The sequence below is a fragment of the Fundulus heteroclitus genome, chromosome 19 (genome assembly GCF_011125445.2).
Source record: "Fundulus heteroclitus isolate FHET01 chromosome 19, MU-UCD_Fhet_4.1, whole genome shotgun sequence".
Classification (NCBI taxonomy): domain Eukaryota; kingdom Metazoa; phylum Chordata; class Actinopteri; order Cyprinodontiformes; family Fundulidae; genus Fundulus; species Fundulus heteroclitus.
Genome location: NC_046379.1, coordinates 33,583,396 through 33,607,439, shown reverse-complemented (window position 1 = coordinate 33,607,439; position 24,044 = coordinate 33,583,396). Strand labels below are relative to the sequence as shown.

The 24,044-nt window shown below is 43.6% G+C and overlaps 1 protein-coding gene across 2 annotated transcripts; it reads right to left on the bottom strand.

Annotated features, from left to right (window-relative positions):
• Window positions 1-1,471: 1,471 nt before the first annotated feature.
• Window positions 1,472-23,118, bottom strand: LOC105921427 (e2f-associated phosphoprotein). 2 transcript variants are annotated; one of them, XM_012857144.3, is made up of 6 exons: window positions 22,934-23,118; window positions 22,270-22,448; window positions 18,057-18,167; window positions 13,679-13,787; window positions 13,465-13,593; window positions 1,472-2,953 (listed from the first exon to the last, which is right to left on the bottom strand). In XM_012857144.3, the coding sequence occupies exons 1-6, from the start codon at window positions 23,011-23,013 to the stop codon at window positions 2,665-2,667; spliced, it is 897 nt and encodes a 298-aa protein (XP_012712598.1). In that variant the 5' UTR covers window positions 23,014-23,118; the 3' UTR covers window positions 1,472-2,664. The 2 variants fall into 2 exon arrangements, with proteins under 2 accessions (XP_012712598.1, XP_021169003.1); XM_021313328.2 differs by having other exon boundaries at window positions 23,038-23,078.
• Window positions 23,119-24,044: the final 926 nt, after the last annotated feature.

Genomic DNA, 24,044 nt, shown 5'->3' with positions numbered 1-24,044 from the left:
TGGCTGCATTGGGACACGGCTGATGATTTCTCTGTACTCTACAGCTTCTGTGTGCATGGAGCGTGCAAAGTGGGTTCTGTAGCCTGCTTGCTATAAAGCAAGAGAGAGTTCAGTGCAGCCAAACTTTGCCAGAGTCTTCTGAACAGCAGCCTCTACTTCTTCTAGCTTCCGTTCGCAGTCCTCTGTTGTTTTCCTCACATCTGGATTAATGTCTGCTTTCTCAGTAGCTTCCAGCTCCGCTTCCTCAGTGAATATTTCCACTTCTTCGTTTGCCTCCATTAGCTTCTCAGCCTCAAGTGTGACCTTGAATGTTATGTTGTCTGTGTACTTAGTCTGGTAAATATGTCTTGTCTTCACCGTGGGACAGTGAGAAACGTAATTTCGATCTCATTGTATGTCTGGAGCATATGATGAAATTGACAATAAAGTTGATTGATTGATTGATTGACCTTGCTGAAGGCATCCCTCAGTTCTTCTGCCGACATTTTCTTGCAAAACTTCAAAAGTGAGTTTGCTTGCCGGGTAAACCTCTGCTTGGCAGTTCTCTCTCTTTTTACCTGTTGCAGAGACTTTGACTCAACCATTTTGGGCTTCGGGAAGAATGGAGGGCTCAGCGTAGAGTCAGCAGCAGGCGGGCTGGGCGGGCAGGCTGACTTTGCAGGGCGCAGAAGCTTTGCAGGGCGTTTCAGTCTGGCTGGATGGGGCTTCTTCAACCAGCTGGATGCGGTTTTTCACTGTCAAGTGTTTTACTTCTTTGCTGTGCTATTCCCACTCTTGAAGGGTTGTATCAAGCTTAACTTTAAACTGGATTCCACTCAATGACCAGACTGTTATTACATTTTTCTTTTTATTTTTCTTCTTGTGTTATTTACAGTTAATCATATTATTAGTAGGTGAAAAACCTTAAAAGACAAATCAAACAAAACAAACATTTACTATATTGCACATTGTAAGAATCAGTTTTGAACAATTTATCATTAAATACATTTATGAAAATAGATTATGGCTTTATCTTTAAGTTAGGACAAACTACTTTTTAATTACTTATTATAAAAATGCATAAAAAATATGAAAGCAGTGTAACCACGCTACAAACAAACATTTCTCATATCTCAATGCCTCATCAGCAGCGCATACCTCGCATTTACAACAAAAGGACCAAACAAGCTTACCGGCTGTCTGTTCAGTTCTTTGCTTCCTTGACACAAACCTCGCACAGTTTTTTTCTGCCCGAGTAAGATGGCAAACTTTATATTTTGCGCTGCGGTCCTTCTGCTCAAGCCAGGAAGTTTGTCTCATCTTGTCGTGATTGATTTCACCAGGTAAGCTGCGCGCTCACGCTCAAACAGCTGACGTGAAGAGCGTGATCGATTTCATCAGGTAAGCTGTGCGCTCACGCTCAAACAGCTGACATAAAGGGGCGTTCGCCGCAACATTGACATTTTTTTTTTGTTGGCGTACGCCATTTTAATTTTTTTTGGCATGCATACAATTTTAGTATAGATTCTATGCAATGTTTTATAAATGACTCCCCTGGTCTGTAAGCTATACCAGTATCAACAACCTGTCAACACGATTTAACTGAACTGTAACTTGGGGAACATGTTAGTAATACTCCTCACACTGCAAATGCATTAAAAATATTTCTTTAGCTACTAGATCAGCTGATTGTAGAGCATTGGTAGGCAGGCTGAATGTTCCTTTTCAGGGCATTTGACAGCAGTGGATGGTCCATCAGAGAGGAACAGCAGCACAGGTTATTTTTATTTTCATAACAGAGTATGAAAGAAAAAAAACAGTCTGGGCCGTTTATGGTTTTGTATTTACTTCTATGCTTTTTTTAATGAATTATTTTAGCCACCTTCAGCAGATGGCACCCAAGGTAACCGTCCATGTGGCCCATGATAAGAGCATATCCTGCAAAACCGGTCTATCGTCTTTTACATGAGGAACTTGAACCCAGCTGATGAAGAATATTATTCCTCCAGAGTAAATTTCATGTGTTAACGTTCAACCGACCTATAACTACTTTCATTTCAGTAAACCCAACCAGACCATCTAAACTCTCGACAACTCATTCTTTCACTTTCTGGCAAACATTTGACTGTTAGGTGAACCACAAAAAACTGTTCGCAACACCCGGTGTATCAGCTGATGGTTGGTAAAAAATAATTATTATATATGACACTAAATATCCACAGATATTAAAGTGTTTAAAAGATAAATTTCTGAGTTGTATTAAAAAGTGGCCCAAAACAAAAAGTTAATTTCAGTTTGATCTCAGACCACACCACTACAGCTATTTTCCAAGCAAAAAATACATTTTGATTTATATTAATATATTTATTTTTATTGTATACATTGTTTTATATTGTTTAGCTAACTAGGATGAGAATTTTGGTCATTTGGCAATGTGTAATGTTTTCTGACAACAGAATGAGGTGAAACTCTACGGAAACAGTGTTTTATTTATGTGTAATGCCAACACAGATAACTGGATTTATGAAGAACTGTGTATATCTAACAAGTGTACATCCAAGGACAGTTTCAATGGTAATAGAACATAATCATTTTAGTTTAAGTAGGTAATATAGTTGCTGTGGGATTAGGTTCCAGACTTGAAAACAAAAACTAAAATCAGGATAGGAACCTGTTCTGCCCACCTCAGCAGTGGCTAGCCAGTATATTGAAAAAATGGTACACCTCATCTTTGTCAAACACGGCTACCTCTGTTGAACACTCAGAACATTTCACTGGGTGGTAAATCTCGTCAGAATCCATCCCTGCTGGCATCGGGCTGGTGGCCCCATTTGGTGGCCCTTCTGGATTTTGGCCCCTCCTCCTCTTCCTTGGTGTTTTCTGCTGCTGTGTTTTGTAGCGTAACACCTCGTCTGTTTCCACAGTGCAGTTCATCACAAACATGGCTCGATACTGTGTGCGGTACTTCTCATGCCTGAATGGACACAGGTTATGTTGGTTTAAAACAACTTTAAGAGCACACCCTGGCAATTATTTCCCAATAAATACATTGTTTACAGAGTTAGACACTTTGGTCCTACAGAAAAGGTCTTAAAATGAGGGTAGATGAGTGTAGTTAACAAAAATCAACAATATATCCTCTCAACTTGTTCACATTTTGTGAAGTCACAATCACAAACCTCAAAGTATTTCATTGGTCTGCTATGTAACAGGTCTACACAAACACACTGGTGACTGTGGGTTGATATTCCTGCAGTCTGAAAGCCTTGGATAAGGTGCTGAACCCCAAGATGCTTACCGATTTGCATATTGGTTTGTACATGTGAGTGCAATTGTGGTTGTGAGTGCAATTGGGCGAATGTGTAAAGTGCTTTTGAGTGGTCATTATGAGTAGAAAAGTACTTTATCAATCTTGTCCATTTTTCAACACAGCATACGTGATATCCAAAAGTTAAAATGTTTGAATGTAGCTTATGTACATAATCATTATTTTTGCTTATTGTTATGTTTGCTCACAATACTGGTCATTTCACAACTTCATCTTGTCATGATTTGTTTACTGATGGACTCAGAATCACACACACGGGACTAAAGTTGAGAGTCTTTATTGTAGGGATGATGAGTGGTGGAAGATGTAACCGGAGACACAGAACTGCAGGGGATCGGGAGTGCAGGTGATGGCAGGAGCTGACGGCCCGGAACGAGAGTCCATAACAACCGGGTGACCTGGAAAGATCAGTGCTGCTCGGCTAGCAGAGCCCGTAGCAACACTAGGGCACAGATCAGAACTTCTCCAGGGCGGCTAGTCAGGTTAGCAGTTCTCTGGAGAAACCAGGGCAAAGGGCAGAGCTTCTCCAGGGCGGCTAGTCAGGTTAGCAGTTCTCTGGAGACACCAGGACACAGAGCAGAGCTTCTCCAGGGCGGCTAGTCAGGTTACCAGTTCTCTGGAGACACCAGGGCACAGAGCAGAGCTTCTCCAGGAACAAACAGTAGAGTAAAGAGTCTCTAGAGAGACTGGCAGGACTAACCTTAAACAAGAGAGCAAAAACAAATCTTCAGAGGCAAAACGGGGACTGGCATGGAGAAGTGGATAACAGAAGATGGCCCAGTGCTGAACTGAAGGCAGAGGGAGGTTTAAATAGAGCACTAACAGGTTGGAACAAGAGTCTGGCTAATTAACAAGTAAATTGTTATCAGGTATGACTGACTGCCGAGGAGGTGAAGTGAAGATGACAGAAAATAACTGATGACAATGAAAACTAACAATAAATAAAGTCAAACCTAACCCAAATGAGATAATAAAATGAAAATAACAGAAAAACAAAGCCAAACCAAAACTCAACCATGACATTACACCCCCCCCCCCCCCAGGCCGGTCACCGGACGGCCTAAATAAAAAAAATAAAAAATAAAAAAATAGTGGCCGAACCAGGTGGAGGGAAGGCAGGATGGAGGTCTAGGGTCAAAACCAAGCTGATCTAACCAGGGTGGGTGGAGGGAAGGTTGGATGGAGGGCTAAAATCAAACAAAAACTACCTACTCAGGGTGAACCAAAAGGGGTTTCTAACAACCCCTGGTAAAAAAAACAAAGAGCGTCTAACCGATGCTGGCAGGTAAACAAGGGTGAAATAACGGGCAACAGGCGAACCTCGCCACAGGGCAAACAGGCAAAATAGGGGACTAAGGCCACAGAACAAACAAGCAGGACAGGCGGATGACAACCCTAGAGGACAGGCGTACGACAACGTCAGAGGACAGGCTTACGACAACGCCAGAGGACAGGCGTACGACAACGCCAGAGGACAAGGCGTACGACAACACCAGAGGGAAGAACAGGCGCACGACAACGCCAGAGGGACATGTACATGTACGGACTAACACGCCGAGAAACACGAAAACTAAACACCAGGAGTCAGAGGACGTCCTAACACGCCAGAAAAACACAAAATCTATACACCAGGAGACTGAGGGCGTCTATACACCAAAACATAGGAATCTAAATTCCAGAGAACGGAGGGCGACAGACACGCCAGGGGACTAAGGAGCTAGGGGGCCAAATACAAAACTAAGAAGCGCTGGGACCTAAAGAGCGCTGGACAAAATAAGGATCTAAACCCCAAAAACTAGAAAACCAGGCAGGAACTAAAAGATCGAAAAAGCTAGGGCAGGGATAACAAAAGAAAAACCGAAGAAAAACTACAAACTCAAAACCAAATTCAAGACACTAGGGCAAAGAACAGGTAAACTAATGTAACACTAAATAACTGAAGCTATAATAAGAACACAAAGCAAAACCTGGAACACTAAGGTAGAAAACTAGGCCCGCAATACGCGGCTCCGGCCGAACAGGAAAGTCAAAGGCGGGCGCTGTGGTGGACGGCCCCGACGAGGCAAAATCAGATGGCCCGGAGACCGCAGTCGGTGGCACCAGCTAAACAGGTCAGTCAGAGGCGGGCGCCGTGGTGGAGGGCCCCGACGAGGCAGAGTCAAATGGCCCGGAGACCGCAGTCGGCGGCTCCGGCTAAACAGGTCAGTCGGAGGCGGGCGCCGTGGTGGACGGCCCCGACGAAGCAAGGTCAGATGACCCGGAGACCGCAATCTGCGGAGGGCTTCAGGGCTTCAGCTTGTATTATGAGGTTTTCCAAGGTCGGACGTTTTTTCAAGACCCTTGGAAGGTCTGTCTGAAGGATGTCTGTTAAATCAGACATCGGGCCACTGTTCAGATCGTTATGAATCAACACCCTTACAGAACCATTGCATAATATCAGGGTCCTTGGCCCTGTGGAATGTCTTTTCTCTGATGTCTTAGAACGAAAATCGTTGACATACCTCGGAGCAAATCTGTTTAGTAACGGAATTCCAGCATTTCCAGCAGGTTTACTCCTATCATTTGTTTTGAGAACAGCCCGCTGTTGTTTCCCTTGTCCTGGGACATCTCTCTGTAGTCTCGGACAGTTTTCTTTGTCTAGGCGTGGGGTTCGTTAATCCTTTGGTCTTGCACCCAGAGTGGTCCAGGGATTCTCATTTTCCTCAGGGAACTGTTTGTTCGCTGAGTTGCTGGGCTGGTGGTCACCGCTCGGAATCACAGGCAGGGTTGTTTCATTTCCATGTGCGGCGTTTACATCATAATTCACTTCAAGTCGACAGATTTTCAGTTCCATAACAGCCATCTTCTGTAAAAGCTTGCCAAAGTCCATTGTGTTGAAGGAAGGTCTTTTCAAAATCAAAATCAAAAAATAAGTAAAAGAAAATAAATAAATAAAAACTAAATCCAACTTTCTGTGGTTTAGGTTAAGAGATAAAAAGGAGATAAAAAGTAAAAGGCAGGAAAATGCAAGCAAGCAGAGAGCAGAGAAAAAAGCGTCCGAACAGGCAGAGAGGCAGAGGCTGAACCCTTCAGAGGTTTTGAACCCAATAATAAAATAAATAAAATAAAAACAAGTGTGCCTTACAGATTTTATCTATTGGCATCAATTTATATTAGTTTTGTCTTAAATGGTCACATGATAAGGAATTTATTGATTTTTGTTTATCAAGTGTGCTTGGTTCAAAGATTTTTGACGGTCCCTAACTGCACCACCGCGTGTGGAAGGAGGGAGCAGCTGAGAGACACTGGCCGAAATTGGAGTCCCTCAACCGGATCAAACATGAGCTAGATCCCGCTGACTGAATGTCCAATATCCAACTTCAAACCAACTTCACCGCGGTTGATCCAGCTGCTGGATAAACAGTGGGGAAAATGCATAAATAAAGACTGTAAAGGGCTCCTTTAGAGGGAAGAGAAGGAATAATCGATCTGTGCTGAAGCCCCTGATTTTACAAGTTCCTTAAAAAGTCTGCACCTAAATTACATGTAATGTTTTGCGCACCTGAATTCAAGCACAAGGCAGCAGCCCAACAAAGCACCAATGGCTCTGTGTCGTTAAAAAGAAAAGAGCATGAAACACAGCTCTGACTCTCCTATTTGATTATAATTGGGACATTTTGGTACGAGTGGAAGGACATTAAACGTAGTGATTCACGTTTTTGAAGGCTGGCCGCTAATAAGCCCCTGGCTACGAGGAAATGCAGGAGAGAGGAGCATACACAGGGCACGTAATTAAAAAAATGCAGGATAAATAGCAACGAAACTTATAAAAAAACTAATTGGCATTTTAGAATGCATCTGGTTAGCAGAACTGTTTTCTGATCCAGCCATGACTTGTTCTGAATGATGGCTTTATCTGGGAGCCGCTCAAAAAAATCATGACTCTGATCGCTCTTTCTGCTGCTCTGTTACCTGCAGCACAAATAAGATGTGAAAGAAGCTGAACCAGCTCCGCAGAAGGCGGGTCTAGACTGAGCTCTGGATGGACAGAACTGTGAACGGATCATCCGCAGCCCAGATGGGCTTTGTTATTTTTTTGTTATTTATTTATTTATTTGGCACAAAGATTTACTTGCCATGTGGCAGCTAGCCCTCTGAAATTCACTCACCAAACGTTAAATTTACTCGCATTTGGCGTCTGGCGAGTGTTAATTTCGGACCCTGCGTACAGCGTTCTAATTCTTCCAGTCTATTAGCAGCTTCCCTTAAGAGGTCTGACACTGAACGTCTGCCTACTGAGTTTGACATTACTAAACAATGCTTTAGTGTGGGGAAAAGCCATGTAGATTCGACCGATGCAGTAAAATGCTAACCAACCAATGGGAAGAAGTTGAGCCCTTAAGACACAGCCCTCCTTATTTGCTTAATGAGGCAGAAATGCATACAGAAATGTAAAAAGGACAGGCAGAAATAAATAGCATCACAGAAATATATAAGGTAAAAAAATACAAAGAAAGAATAAAATAGACAAAAATATTATAACATGCACATAAATAAATATTTAAAAAAATAAGTAATTAATAAATAAAGTTGAAGATTATAACGGACAATAAATAAAAAAGGTAATTATTACAAAGGCGAATAAATAAAGAAGCTAATTAAAAGAGATAGATACATTTGTCTCACTGTATAATTTAATTTCTACCTACATTTATTTATTTGGTGGCAATTAATTGTATGCTTATTTATTTATTGAGCATTTATTTATCTCTGTATTTATTTTTAAATATGGAAGACTTGGTCCTCCATAACCGTAAGTTATTAAACATTAAATAATTTAAAACAGTGCGTAATAGCACAACACTGTGCCTGTTGACTTTCCCAGATGTGGAAGATAATAGTTTTGTAATCAAACTTCATTTATTTACAGCAATTTTAAAAACTGCTGTTGGCCAAAGTGCTGCTAACAAAACATTATGCAGATGTTATTGTAAACCGACACTGTACTGTCATCGCTCCTGTGTTTGAATGTTTTTTTCTTTTCTTTCTAATGTAAAAAGTTTTAATGTGTTTTGAGTATTTTCTATTGTATTTCACTGTGATATATACATTGTAATTTTATAATTTCTGAGGTCCCAAGGAAGACTAGCAACCACTTTGTGGGAGCTAAGGGGGAATCCAATTAAAGATTAAAGAATAAAAGACATTGATGTTTGATCAAACAGATTTATCTAAAGAAAAGATGTTGATATGGCGCATGACGTTGCTTATTGTTGAACGCAGTAAGTGCTTTAGTACTAACGGTTATCATACATGTGCACACATAAGACCTGACGTTGTACCAAAGATTATTAAATCCAAGACGATTTGTGAATAACTTATGAGATAAAATTCTACAAAAAAAATCTTACAATTTGAGAAATTCTCAGGTTATTCCTCAATGACGTCACTAAGAGCTACTTTTAGTCTTAGGATTATTTGTGAATACGGGCGCTGGTCCTTAGAAAGAGGGACAGGAAAACGTTTGATTAGGAGTTACATAAGTGACCCCACCAAACGTGTGGAAGACACTGCTCTGTGATCGAAAGAACCTGACGCACGTCTTCACAACCTGTGGATTTGATTACTTCAATTAAACTTTAGCTGGGTTAACTAATAGCTCCCTGAAAGGTCAAATTCAAGCCTGCCAAGTCCTGAAACAATGCATGACAGCACGACAGGAGATCCAACCAGCCAACTCACTTTGTAGCGTCTTTCAGACCATACTTTCAGTCTGTAATCAACACTTATTCTTTACACTTCGCTAATAGCTAAAATAGGTCAACATGAAAGGACAAAGACTAAATTGTCTGAGTTGGTGAAGATTCTCAGTCATCCAGGACACGACAAATCCAACAGGTTAAAAACCAAACTGGACTTAAATTTTTATACAGTTAAGCATAGAAATATTTGGACAGTGACACAATCATCATGATTTGGACTCTGGATGCCACAACAGTGGATTTAAAATGAAACAACTACAATTTAATTGAATTGCAGACTTTTAAGTTTAATTCAAGGGGTGGAACAAAAATATATGATTAAACATGTAGGAATTGTAGCTATTTTTATACAAGCACTCCTCATTTCAGGGGCTCAAAAATAATTGGACAAATAAACATAACCTTAAGTAAAATGTTACTTTCCAGTATTTTGTTCAGGTACCTTTGTCTGGAAACCATGGACATCACCGAACACAGGGTTTCCTCCTTTGTGATGCTTTGCCAAGCCTTTACTGCAGCTGTCTACAGTTGGTGCTTGTTTGTGGGTCTTTCCGCCTTAAGTTTTGTCTTGAGCAAATTAAATGCACTCAATTGGGTTGAGATCTGGTGATTGACTTTGCCATTGCACAATATTCAATTTCTTTACTTTAAAAAACTCTTGGGTTGCCTTTGCAGTATGTTTTGGATCATTGTTCATCTGTACTGTGAAGAGTCGTCCAATCACCTTTGCTGCATTTGGCTGAATCTGAGCAGAAACTATATCCCTATATACTTCAGAATTCATCCCGCTGCATCTGTCTTTTGTCACATTATCAATAAACACAAGTGATCCAGTGCCACTGGAAGCCATGCATGCCCATGCCATCACACTGCTTCCACCATGATTTACAGAAGACGGGGTGTGCTTTGGATCATGAGCTGTTCCAATTCTTCAAACTTTCTTCTTCCTATCATTCTGGTACAGGTTAATCTCATCTGTCCAAAGAATGCTGTTCCAGACCTGGGCTGGCCTCTTCAGGTGTTTTTGGCAAAGTCAATTGTGGCCTTTGTATTTTTGAGTCTGATTAATGGTTTGCACCTTGTGGTGACTCCTTTGTATTTACTCTCAAGAGAGTGTTCTTCACTTGAGTGGATATTGTGAAGGGGTTTTCTTCACCATGGAAAGGATACTACGATCATCCACCACTGTTGTCTTCTGTTGAAGCCCAGGTCTCTTTCAGTTCCAAAGCTCACCAGTGCACTCTTTTTTTTTTTTTACGAACACTGTTCTGTTGATTTGGCCACTCCTAACATTTCTGTTATCTCTCTGATGGACTTCTTTTTTCAGCCTCAGGATGGTCTGTTTCATCTCCATTGAGAGCTCCTTTTCCGCATGTTGTGTGTTCACAGCAACAGCTTCCAAATGCAAACGTCACACCAGGAATCAACTCCTGACTTTTTAACTGCTTAATTGACGACAGGTTTTTACGAAAGAAGAGCTGATGCAGCTTTGTTATTTATTTTGCAGTCTTCTGAGTCAATCGTCCAATTGCTTTTGGTCCCTTGAAAAAGAGGCGGCTACGTATTAAAGAGCTGTAATTCCTAAACCCTTGCTCCAATTTGGATGTGAATACTCTCAAATTACAGCTGAGAGTCTGCAGTTTAAGACCACATTAAATTTATAATTGTATCCTGAATATGTTTTCAAAAAAGCTAAAATAACAAAACTTATTATTTTGGATGTGAAACAAGTTACCGTGATGCCTCTCCCTGGGCTGCCACCTTACCGTGGTGGAGGGGTTTGAGTGTCCCAATGATCCTAGGAGCTATGCTGTCAAGGGCTTTAAGCCCCTAGTAGGGTCACCCAAGGCAGACAGGTCCTAGGTGAGGGACCAGACAAAGCGCAGCCCAAAAAGCCCCTTATGATGAGTACAATTATTGGATCTCGTGTCCCTCGCCCGGACGCGGGTCACCGGGGCCCCACTCTGGAGCCAGGAGCCTGGAGGTGGGGCACGTTGGCGAGCCTCTGGTGGCCGGGCTTTTTCCCATGGAGCCCGGCAGGGCTCAGCCCGAAGAGGCGACATGGGTCCCCCTTCCAAAGGCTCACCACCTGTCGGAGGGGCCAAAGGGATCGGGTGTATTGTGCAACGGGTAGCAGTAGAGGGCGGGGACCTTGGAGTTCCGATTCTCGGCTGCAGAATCTGGCTCTTGGGACGTGGAACGTCACCTCTCTCGTGGGGAAGGAGCCTGAGCTCATGCGCGAGGTTGAGAGGTTCCGACTAGAGATAGTCGGACTCACCTCGACGCACCGCTCTGGCTCTGGAACCAGTCTCCTTGAGAGGGGCTGGACATTCTTCCACTCTGGAGTTGCCCCTGGTGAGAGGCGCCGAGTTGGGGTGGGCATATGCCCCCCATCTCGGTGCCTGCACGTTGGGGTTTTCCCCGGTGAACGAGAGGGTGGCCTCCCTCCGCATTCGCGTGGGGGGACGGGTTGTTTTGCGTTTATGCGCCAAACAGCAGTTCAGATTACCCACCCTTTTTGGAGTCCTTGAAAGGGGTACTGGAGAGTGCCCCTCCTGGGGACTCCCTCGTTTTGCTGGGGGACTTCAACGCTCACGTGGGCAATGACAGTGGGACCTGGAGTGGCGTGGTTGGGAGGAATGGCCCACCTGATCTGAACTCGAGTGGTGTTTTGTTTTTGGACTTCTGTGCTCGTCATGGATTGTCCATCACAAACACCATGTTCAAGCATAAGGGTGTCAATATGTGCTCTTGGCACCAGGACACCCTAGGTCGCAGTTCAATGATCGACTTTGTTGTCGTTTCATCTGATCTGCGGGCGCATGTCTTGGACACTCGGGTGAAGAGAGGGGCGGAGCTCTCCACCGACCACTACCTGGTGGTGAGTTGGCTCTGATGGCGGGGGAGGAAGCCGGTTCGACCGGGCAGGCCCAAACGTACTGTGAGGGTTTGCTGGGAACGTCTGGCAGAGTCCCCTGTGAGACGGAGCTTTAACTCCCACCTCCGGGAGAACTTTAAACACGTCCCGAGGGAGGCGGGGGACATTGAGTCCCGGGAGCATGGAGTACCGGACCCTTTAATAAGGACTGTCAGGTCTCTGTACGACCGGTGTCAGAGTCTGGTCCGCATTGCCGGCAGTAAGTCGGACTCGTTTCCAGTGAGAGTTGGACTCCGCCAAGGTTGCCCTTTGTCACCGATTCTGTTCATAACTTTTATGGACAGAATTTCTAGGCGCAGCCAAGGTATTGAGGGGATCGGTTTTGGTGGCCTTAGGATTGCGTCTCTGCTATTCGCGGATGACGTGGTCCTATTGGCTTCATCAGGGCGTGATCTACAGCTCTCACTGGAGCAGTTCGCAGCCAAGTGCAAAGCGGCCGGGATGAAAATCAGTACCTCCAAATCCGAGACCATGGTCTTGAACCAGAAAAGGGTAGAGTGCCTTCTCCGGGTTGGGGAGGATGTGCTGCCCCTAGAGGAGGAGTTCAAGTATCTTGGGGTCTTCTTCACGAATGAGGGGAGGATGGAGCGGGAGATCGACAGGCGGATTGGTGCAGCGTCTGCTGTGAAGCGGGCGCTGTACCGATCTGTTGTGGTGAAGAGAGAGCTGAGCCAAAAGGCAAAGCTCTCGATTTACCGGTCGATCTACGTTCCTACCCTCATCTATGGTCACGAGCTTTGGGTCGTGACCGAAAGAACGAGATCCCGGATACAAGCGGCTGAAATGAGTTTTCTCCGTAGTGTGTCTGGGCTCTCCCTTAGAGATAGGGTGAGGAGCTCAGTCATACGGGGAGGACTCAGAGTAGAGCCGCTGCTCCTCCACCTCGAGAGGAGCCAGTTGAGGTGGCTCGGGCATCTGGTCAGGATGCCTCCTGGACGCCTCCCTGGTGAGGTGTTCCGGGCACGTCCCACCGGGAGGAGGCCCAGGGAAAGACCCAGGACACGCTGGAGGGACTATGTCTCCTGGCTGGCCTGGGAACGCCTTGGGGTTCCTCCGGAGGAGCTGGCCCAAGTGGCCGGGGAGAGGGACGTCTGCGCCTCCCTACTGAAGCTGCTACCCCCGCGACCCGACCCCGGATAAGCGGAAGAAGACGGACGGACGGGCAAGTTAAACTCCAAACCCTCCTGGATCTACAATCCAAGCTGCATGTTCTGAGAGCACGCAGAGCTCTGTTATGTCAGTGGATCGACTTATATACAGTGGACGTTAAAGCGGTCCATCATGGCTGTCTTTATTACAGCGGTCTTTTACTAGAGCAGATACATAACAGCTTTGGATCAACTTCAAACATACATGAAGCTACGAAGATCTCAGATCTGCTGTGCCATTTTGCTGCTGAAGTATTCGATAGGCTATGGATGCAAATATGGTTAGATTCCCCGAAAAGGGGCCACATATAAAAATTGTTAATTCATCACCTCTGACAGTCCAGGCAGAGCGTTGTCATGCAGGCAGGACAGTTGAGCACTGCATCACTGCTGGGTAAACGCTGAGACTGACGATGTTGAGACCGGGATGCTGGGTCCTGCTGCTTTCTGCCATTATACCTTCACAGCATGATAAAAGGCTCAATTACAATTACAAGAAAAAAAGGTTTACATTTTCATAAAAGGAAAAATGACATTTATCTACCTCCTTGCATCCACCCAGGCCTGGTCTCTGTCATCCTCATCTGGGTCATACAGCAGCTCATCATTAGTGGGAATGATACGCTGTCTTTTCCTCTGGTCTTTGGAGCTGCCTGCAGGGCATTGTTATATCAGTGTACAGAGGAATTTAGAATGAGGTGAAAGTAGCTTTAAAAGTTAGCAAAGAATAACAGTTGCAAGGAGTTCAACAAGTTCTAAATGCAAACCAGCAAGGAAATAAAACAGAGACAGACTGAACAGAGTGCCGGACTACCAAAATGGCGACCTGCCACGGCCAATGGCGGTGCGAACAGAGCGAGCTGTGTTAAACACAGCAGAACTAATGGTGGATACCGTCTTATCATTAGCAGAGCTTTTAGCTTTAGCAGCTGGGACAATGGAGACAACTTTATCACTTGATGTTTACAAGAACTACGCAGACCTATTTTATGCAGGTTAATGAGAGAAAAAGATAATGGCCTGACCGAGTTACCCAACCATCAGTGTTTCAGTAAAACAAAATGAAAAAAAAAAAAACAATATTTGAGTTGTTTTATCCTAAACAAGTTTTATTTGCCCAGACATAACCTCTGGGCAATAAAAACTCGGCAGCGGCTGCAATGGCTCCTTAGAACACTGGACATTCAACGGCAAATAAGTAGTAGTAATAACAGTAATAATAATAATAGTAATAAGGGATAAATAAGATAAATAAGGGTAAATAAGGCATCCATACCTTCTAGTTCAGCATTAAACATGCAGTGTAATAATGGCAAACTACCATATGAGGCAGCGTTTCCTAGAATTACAACTATCCTGCGTATCAACGATGGACGTTACAACTCTGCTGCTATACCAGCGAGATCCAGCAGCCAGATCAGATCAAACCTGTGCTGCTTAGTCGGCAGCAGGATCTCCCACCAGCACAGGTTTGCTAACAGCTAAGCTAAGACCAGAACGCCGTTTCCATCCACCTTGCAACGTCTGCTCCCTGGACAACAAAGTGGATTACTTGAAGCTGGTTTTAATAACAAATTGTGAGATGAGACACTGCTTTGCCATTATTCCAAAGCACGGCTAAACTCCTCTGTCCCTGATGCAGTCAGCATGGAGGGGCTCACCAGCCTCCGGTCGGACAGGAGTTGTACTCACAGTGGTAAAACCCAAGGCGGGGGTTCATTAACAATAGCTAGTGTAACAATGCCATGGTGGTCTCAAGTCATTGCTCTCTGGACATTGAGTTTTTGACTAAATTAAATTAAATGTAGCTCTTATCTGTCATGGGAATTTACCATCATCATCACTATTTACATCCCCACCAGTGCTAACACCAAGGAGGCTCTGAGTGTTCTCTACCACTCCATCAGTGACTTACAAACCACAGAGCCAGAGGGTGTTTTCATTGTTGCTGAGGACTTTAAACAGGCCAACATGAAAACATTTCTCCCACATTTCCATCAGCAGGACAACTTTGCAACCAGAGGCTTTAACACACTAGACAGAGCCTGAATGTCAACAAAACAAAGAGATTGAAAATCAGCAAAGTCACAATGTCACACCCTCCTCTTCATTAACGACGGTACAGAGGAGAGAGTCATCAGCATCAACTTCCTGGGGGTCTAGATCACAGACACTTTAACCTGGTCCTACCACATCTCCGCTCTTGTCCGACCGGAGCACAGCAGTGTTTGCGCTTTCTGCATCGGATGAGAAGAGCCAACCACCCTCCTTCCATCCTCACTACCCTCTACAGAGGGACAATAGAAAGCGTACTGACCAGCTGCATCTCTGTCTGCTTTAGGGCCTGCGGGGCCTCAGACTGGAAAGGTCAAGAAAGCATAGTGAGGAAGATAGTGTAGAGAATCATTGGGACAGTGCTTCCCTCCTTGTCAGGCAGTGTCTGCTGGCAGATGATGCCTGAACAGGGCTCAGACAATCACTTCCCACCCCCATCATGGACTTTTTTTTCTGTCTTCTGTTTTTACTCAGAGCCTTGCAACAGAATTTTGCTCAAATGTACATTGTGAATAGACCCCTTGCATCTGACGTCGCTGTCACGTGATCAGGGGTGCGCGCCTCCATCTCGGTGGGCACGCTAGCGTGACAGCCCACCACTGCACTGGCCCAGTTACCTCATTACTCGCATGGCCGGCAGAGCGTATACAAAAGACTATTCACTGATTGTTCAATATGGTGCAAACCTGTTGCATTGTTGGTTGCGGGAATCGTGCTGGGAGGGACAAAAAGTCGTTCTCTAGGTTGCCTACCATAATAGACTGGCAGTGTGCTAAGACACTTGAGTTTTCAAGGCGCAGGCAAACTGAATGAAAGCAAACTGCTTGTCTTACATTATACTACCAAGTATCATAGTTGATAAGATCAGACTGCACCAAGCCGGGCATACACTGTACGAGTTTTTCAGTCGTGGTACTTATATACATCTCAAACTGTGCGACGGAACCGCGGGGTTTAAAAGTTCACCACTCACGATCTGTACGGCGCGACGCTCGGACGCGACCGGAGTGCTCACACTGTACGTCGTGCCCCGGTGGGTGACAGGGACCCAGACCACGGGAGGCACCGGGCGTCGGGGGGAACGGAGGGGAGAGAGGAAAGACGAGACGCAACAGCGGCCGCGCGGCACGGCAGACCGCCAGGCCCGCACCCCCCGTACGGAAACAGACGGCCAGCGCGTCACGCGGACCGGAACGCTAGCCCTTCCCAACCCCCCCGCAAGCCAACGTCCGGGCCCCGCGGGTCCCAGGACCGGGCCAGGCGGAGGTCGCTTCGGGGACGCCCGCTCCCCTCCCTCTCTTGGCAGGGAGGGAGAGAAGGGAGGGCGCTCCTGCTTGAACAGCAGGATGCGCTCACGAAAACCTCACGACGGCCGGCTGAATTTCAAACATGTTTGATTTTCAACCGACCGTCCGATTCCTGATCGGGAGGTAGTCGTGACAACCCAATGAAAATCGGTGAAAATCAAACATGTTTGAAAATCAGTCGGCAGTTGTGAGGTTTTCGTGAGCGCATCCTGCTGTTCAAGCAGAACTACGAGGGGGCGCCCTCCTCAACGTCCCCGCCAGAGGAGGGAGGAGAGCGGGCGTCCGCGAAGCGACCTCCGCCCGGCCCGGTACCCGTGGGACCTGGACGTCGGCTCGCGGGGGGAGGGCGAGCGTTCCGGTCCGTGCGACGCGCTGGCCGTGTGTTTCCGTACGCCTCCGCTCGCGGGGGGTGGGGTGCGGGCCCGGACGGTCTGCCGTCCCGCGCGGCCGGCGTCTTGTCTTTCTCCCTCGGCGCGGTGCGGCGGCTCAGGCCCTGGCCGTCCTCTGTGCGCCGGCGGGTACCCAACTCTCCCCCCTCTTCCGGAGGGGGCACGGCGTACAGTGTGAGCACTCCGGTCGCGTCCGAGCGTCGCGCCGCACAGATCGTGAGCGGTGAACTTTTAAACCCCGCGGTTCCGTCGCACAGTTTGAGATGTATATAAGTACCACGACTGAAAAACTCGTACAGTGTATGCCCGGCTTAAGGGTGAATATCGCTCGTTGTGTAGAAAATGGCGTGCCAATCAATATGGCTGCCACACAAGGGGTTCTGGGTAACGGAGTCACGTGATTGCAAGGGGTCTATGTGTGCTTGAATGACAATCAAGTCTGTCTAATGCAGGGGTTAAAGCAAAAATGATAAGTTTGACTGAAAATGTTTTTCCAGTCAGCCCATATTTTGTCGGGGCCATGTAAGTCAGGCCACATTACGTACCACAATCGCTCAATGTGCAAAGTCAACTTTAACCAAATCTGGCAGTTTTAAAATATGCAATGACAGTTCCTGTATATCACACACCTTTCAGCTTCAGAGCTTTTGCATCATCCTGGACAGCCTCTTCATCCTCTCCTTCACTTTCCATATCCATAACATCACCTGGTTCACTTACTTAAGCAAATTCTTCTGTCACACTTTTGACAAACCGGTTCACAGTCCACTCACCTCTGGATTTTACAATTTCAGCTCCCTTCCCTTCCTGTCCCCCAAAAAACCCTCCATAAACTGGTACAAAAAACAGCAGCTTGCATCATTACATCATCTAATCACACCTGAACATTAACTCCATTGGCTCCCTGTCACATTCAATATAAATCAACCCTATGAACATACATTCTGCAACTTAGCAGATACAGATAAAAATGGTGCTCCTAACCGACTGAAAACAGGAGAAGGTTCATCTGATTTGACGTCGGACTGTGAGAATAAAGTATTACGCATTTGTTTCAATGTTGGAGTACATATGTGGTTCCTACTCCATTTCAAAATGTAACAAAGTTAATTCAAACAGCAGTATATTAATGTTATAAAATGTAAAAGTGAATTATGTGGACTGATCTTACTTGGTGTGTCCTCTTCTGAGTCAGAATCAAAGTAAACCTTGTCATACGTGCGAGAGTAGGACAGGCGAGAATCTCCTGTGCTGCCCCCGCCTGCTCCTCTAGTTGCAGGATCTGTAAAAGAATAAACATTTATGTTTCAGTTTATTAGGAAAGAGTTCTTTCTAACAACTCAGAATGTTCAATTCCAGAATAACACGGCTGGATGAGAATAACCTACAGCAGAAACGGCATCAGGAAGAAAGATGTAAACTGGTTAGAAACCAGCAGTGTGAGATTTCTGGGCTGGAGTCTCACCAAAATGTCTTCATGGTTACATAATAACAATACTTATATATTCTTGATATTCTTGATCTTGACACACACACAAACAAGACAATGTTGAAATAGTTGAATGCACCGACAACACTTCCTAAGAAGCTAAAAGCAAGAGTCCTCAGCATCTGAGGCAGAGCGCAGTGCTCTACAGTAGAATTTAAGTTATAGTAAAATTGCACCAGACAAAACACTTCGGGAGGTTTAAATAGTCATTAGCAAAAGTTGAAATGTTCAAGTTAATTGTTCTGATGCGGCTCAATAATCTTGGTAGAAAAACCCTAAAGAAGTTCAGGTTCTCTGGGCAGGTTTTTTTTCGTTGAAATGTTTTGTCTTCAGTCTGAGGAGTTACAGGTAAACCTTTGCATGGGTGATCAAAGGCCTGGGAAATAAACCGAAAATTTACCAACACTGGGATTTTTGCACATATCAGCATCTTCTGTGTTTTTTTTTTTTTTAAAGTAGTCATTTTTGTCTTTTTTAGCTGTGTATAGTTTGGCTATGCTCCTGTTAGGGAAATGTGTGTAGTTGGGAGGTGCATCTATTGAGATAATTTACCTGTGATTGTCTGGGCGACAATCCCATCATAATCGAGGTGAACTGCTCAATATATTGTAATATTGATTTTACGCAAAATCGTCCAGCCCCAGTGGATCAACAGGTTTAACTGTGACAAAAGTGGTTGTTCACATGCAATAGAGGACATCAGCCTAATAACCAATCGTTAGTGCTCTCATGGCCACATATTGTTCCCAGGGGGATGTGTCATGCTTGCAGTAACAGCAAAGCAAGCAGGTGAAAATCAGATCCAGCGGCCTTCCAACCCTGTTTAACGATGGGTGGTTTCTCTTCACAAAAATGGCTCCTCTACTCCTCTCTCAAACCAGCATGTATCCCTATCCAGGACGAGAACATCCCTGGCACTAAGGAGTGTCACAATTATAGTGCACCTTCCTTTGTCTGCTGGGAGGATGATGATCTTTTTGTAAGGACAAAAAGATCATCAAGGGCTCAGGGTGTTGAGAGTGTCTCTCTCCTTTCTGCTGACAAACATGAATACCTCATCCTCAGCAAGTGAAACAGTGTTGAAGGAATCTTAAAAACCTGATTGGTGTTTGAACTGTTTAGACGCAGTAGAGCTTTCTGAGTTATCTAAAAACTTTAGCTTCATCTAAACCAACTTGTATGTTAGACCATAAGCCAAAGTTATTTAAGGACGTATTCCCCTTGAGTAATTGTCTGACTACTGTCCTGTGATTGGTCAGAGTTTGGATGGCCATGTTTAATGTGGCGCACAAGTGAATGTATCAGTAGGAAAATGGGTCCCCCGTTTTATTTTACTGTTTGAGCCTATAGGGAAACTAAAATTGTAGTAGACCATGGCACGAAATATTTATATGTAGCTGTCAGACAACAGTCCATTTAAAAGACGCGCAGCATTAATTTGTATCAGGCAGATATATGGGAGACCCCCTTGCATTTGCTGCTGGTTTTGTTAATGCCTACCAGGGTCCTTATGTATGGAAAAGACCCAAAGAGGTATGGGAAATGCTAACGGCAGTCATCACTATGTACTTTGTTTACTGTGTTTGCAGGTAAGAAATTAGTTTATAAATGCACAGATGTGGGCATGAAAGAGCGAACCGAAGTGTTGGCGGAGCAGCGTGTCTGTGATGCATTCGAGTGGGTGGAATACATGTGTGTAAAGCTGCATATTCATCTGTCAGGTGGTAACGGGAGCGACAGAACTGTGAACTGCGGCCGGTGTGCATGATGCTCTGTCATTTACCTATAAGTTGGGTAAATGATTCAGAGAACAGTACAAAACAAAGCAGGTATAGCAGCTAAACTGGGCTCCCTTCTTTGTGATAAAATGAAAAAGCGTCCAAGCAGCATAAGGACATTGGGCATGCAGTAACATGCTTCATAGAGAGGGATAAGCTGCTGTTGTCTGCAGTTGGAAAAACCTGGCTTCAAACAACTACTCGCCACTCTTGATCCGCGATATAAAGTTCCAGGATGCAAGTTTTTCTCTAACAGCGCTCCCTAAATTGTGCAACGAGTGCCGGAAATCAGTGCAAAATGAGCTGCAATCTGCGTCTTCCCACGCCACAACCTCGGACCTCAGCCCTGCGTCAGCCTCTCAATTAACTATATTGACAGAGGATGGAACCTGAGGAGTAACTAGTGTACTATTCCCATTTAAATAGGCTATTCTATTTGTTTATTTATTTGTTATATTTATTTTGGTCATTTTACTGGTCACTTTAGTTAATTGTTTGTCAGTATTTAATAACATAACTCAGGTCTCTTAAGTTATTTTTCTTTAAAAAAAATTCTGTTATGGTTAAAAAAGTTGGTTAAATAAAGATTTAATTGGAATTCTGTGTTTGTGTTCTTTATTCAAATCAAATCATTTAGCAATATCATAAAATGTCCAGGCAGAGCTGCACATAAAATATGGTTTTAAATATTTTCAAAAATTATCGATATCGATCAATATGCATTTTTTTAATCGATAAGCTTTTTTTCTATATCGTCCAGCCCTAATATATCAACATTAATTTGTTACAAAAAGCAGCTTTAAGATGTTTTCAGATGAGAAAGTAGACCTCAAAACTTCAGCTGTGCTGTCATCAGGAAAGTTTCTACTTTGAAATGTGTAGTTCCACGGCAGCTGGATCTCTGTCATTTTCCACCATCTGTTATCTATTGGTAGTGGCTGAAAGGCAGATATAAAGTGTTTTAGTGATGAGATGAATGGCTGCAAGTACCAGAATATAAACTATATTGTTATTTATATATATATTTATCCTCATGTGTGTCTGCATGCAACCATTTGCATTTGACGTTGTTGCTGGGACACATGAATTTCCCCACTGAGGGACAGTAAAGGCCATTTCTATTCTGTTTTCCATTTTCATTGTGTTCCAGGTTTGGATGCAGTTTCCCAACATCTCCCAAAGATCCTTTTCCCCCTTAAGTCCTACCATTGTCTACTACACTGTCTCTTCATTTTCTTTCACATTTTTTTTATTATATTAATGTTTTCTTATGATTTGATAGTCAAGGTATCAATTCCTTGCCGGCTGACCATCTGTTGGTTGGTTTTCTTGTTGTTCTAATAAATATTTTTTTTACTAAAAACATTTTCTCTCAGTTTATGGTGTAGCTATGCAATGCGTGTCCCTAAAGATAACAATAAATTAAAAAAAAAACAAGTTTGTTAATTTCCCTTAAGTAGTTTTTGTAAATGAATCATTCAGTTGTAAAGTCAAAAATCAAGCCAGATGTAGGTACGTAAAAAAAATTAAATGTAAAATAATTCTTTCAATGTCTCCTGCTTATGGATCTAGTGCAAAGTTAAAGAACAATGGAAGGAAAATAACTCTAAAATTGGTCATTATCTACTATTACAACTCAATTGAGAAGAAAAAAATATATAGGCTATACTTAGAAGTTTTTTTCCCCACACGCCAGGGTCTGAGCGTGTGAATGACTGAATGTAGTGTAAAGCGCTTTGGGGTCATCGGACTTGATAAAGGCTATATAAGTACAGGACATTTAGATTTTTTTGAAGGGAGCAAATGTTTTACATTTTTTAGAGGACAATCTTGCTTCACTAGTAGCACAAGTTGGAAAAATTAGTATAAGGTGGTAAACCCCCGTTATTTACTAGAAATGTTAATCAGAAAAATTTACAACAAACCTATTTTTCTCTACAGGGTTGAGTGCATGATTTGGTCAGACACACTCCTTACCTGCAGTCATAAACTCACATGTTTTACTATTTATCAGCTATGATTTGCAAACATACAAACTGCAAACAGTGTGAATTATTTCCAATCACAAAACAAGAAAAACAACAACAACTATGCAAGAGGTCCAGACTGAGGATTACCAGCCGCTGGTCCCCAGGTGCCCTCCATGGTCCTGATAGTGGAGCTCAGTTCTGTCTCCATCTCTTTCTCAAACTCATCCTCGCTGGATGACTCGCTCTCCCCGGTCAGGTACTCCCGTATCAGTTTCTTCTTCTGCTCTGCGGTCCCGTTCAACAGCACATCGAGCTCGTCCTCTGAGCTGAAACACAGTTCCTTAAGTCACCTCTCCCATAGAAAGTAGGGACAGGCGATATTGACTTAAAACGTCACCACGGTGACAAACAGTATTTAAAAAATCATGATAGTCTTTTGGCTGTAAATGTTTCCCTGCATGCAGTCAAACCCCCCACAAACCCGTTTGTGTTTATCAATTCAATGCTATTCAATTAAAAGAAAAATACTTTTAACAATCTCAAAGGGAAATTACGTTTAGCTGTAAAACAGTATTCAAACGTCTTCATTGCACCTTTCGGTCATTTATAGAGCCATTTTAATCAGCAGATAAAGATTAAAACAACAGGACATGAGCTGCCAGTGATGAGCGGTTTCCAGGCAAAAATAAAGCCATTCCCTCGGCAGAAAACCCAACCATAGGAGCAACCGTCTACGGTCTGTTTACATATTAGCATCGAGCTAGCTGTTAGCTCCTAGCCTCATGCTTAACGCTTTACAGTTTGACCGTACCTGCTCTCAGCTCGATCCTCGTCACTCGGTTCCTCTATTTCATACGAGTCAAACTCCTGCGATTTAATGAACTTGTTCATTTCCAAGTAAAAGGGAATACCTACGACAACATGAAAAAAGTCAATCAACTTGAACGTGAGGTAGCTTCTTCTTTGTGTACATTTATTTTGGACGCTCGCGCACAACCAAGGTGCCTTATCGCCTCCTGGCGGACTAGAGAGTACTGCACAGACATCATATACGTAGACGCGTCAGGCCCATTCATACCCTACGTTTGGCGTAGGACTCTTTTTTTCTCATATTATAAATTTTACCTCTTTAAAGGTTCATGTGTGACACGGTTTTATGAAATAATGAAGACCATAATGTTTAGATTTAACAAATTTATCCTTATATTCATAACACATACACACACATTATATATATATATATATATATCTATATCTATATATATATATATATATCTATATCTATATCTATATATATCTATATCTATATATATATATATCTATATCTATATATATATATATATATATATATATATATATATATATATATATATATATATATATATATAAGGCAGATACCAGTAGTGAAATCAGCCAGAATACATTTCGATGCAGCACAGACAGGAATGAGGCATCTTCTCTGATCCACGTTCACAATAACAGAACTCAACTTTTTTCTGCCACATACAATATGGCGGTGATGTTGACGTGCGAACCTGCGCCCTATGACGCGTCTACGTATATAATGTCTATGCTACTGCCTATGACCATAGACATCATATACCTAGACGCCCCATTGTACGCTGCCGGCCGCTAAGCCGGCGTGCCTACAGGGCGGCCATCTTGAGTCAGACCACAGATCAGACATCTGCTGTCAAAATGAATAGGAGGCAGCTCAGATCTCATTTTAATCATATGTGCACAGTGATCGTGACATTTCAGACAGATTTCACATATTTATTCAGAACCAATACTATTTAAACTGAAGTCAAACTGGATAAAAAATGTACATGCACTTACATATTAATCTAATATACACACAAATTATACACACATAAATCTCTCTCTCTTTCTTATATATATATATATATATATATATATAT

What these genes read in the sequence shown, in the direction of transcription:
- LOC105921427 (XM_012857144.3), bottom strand. Translation starts at nt 23,013, where the DNA reads ATGAACAAGTTCATTAAATCGCAGGAGTTTGACTCGTATGAAATAGAG. An exon ending in CACCTGGGGACCAGCGGCTG is followed by an intron (nt 18,168 to 22,269) that starts GTAATCCTCAGT and finishes ATTCTTTTACAG; the next exon opens with ATCCTGCAACTAGAGGAGCA. An exon ending in GCCTGGGTGGATGCAAGGAG is followed by an intron (nt 13,594 to 13,678) that starts GTAGATAAATGT and finishes CATGCTGTGAAG; the next exon opens with GTATAATGGCAGAAAGCAGC.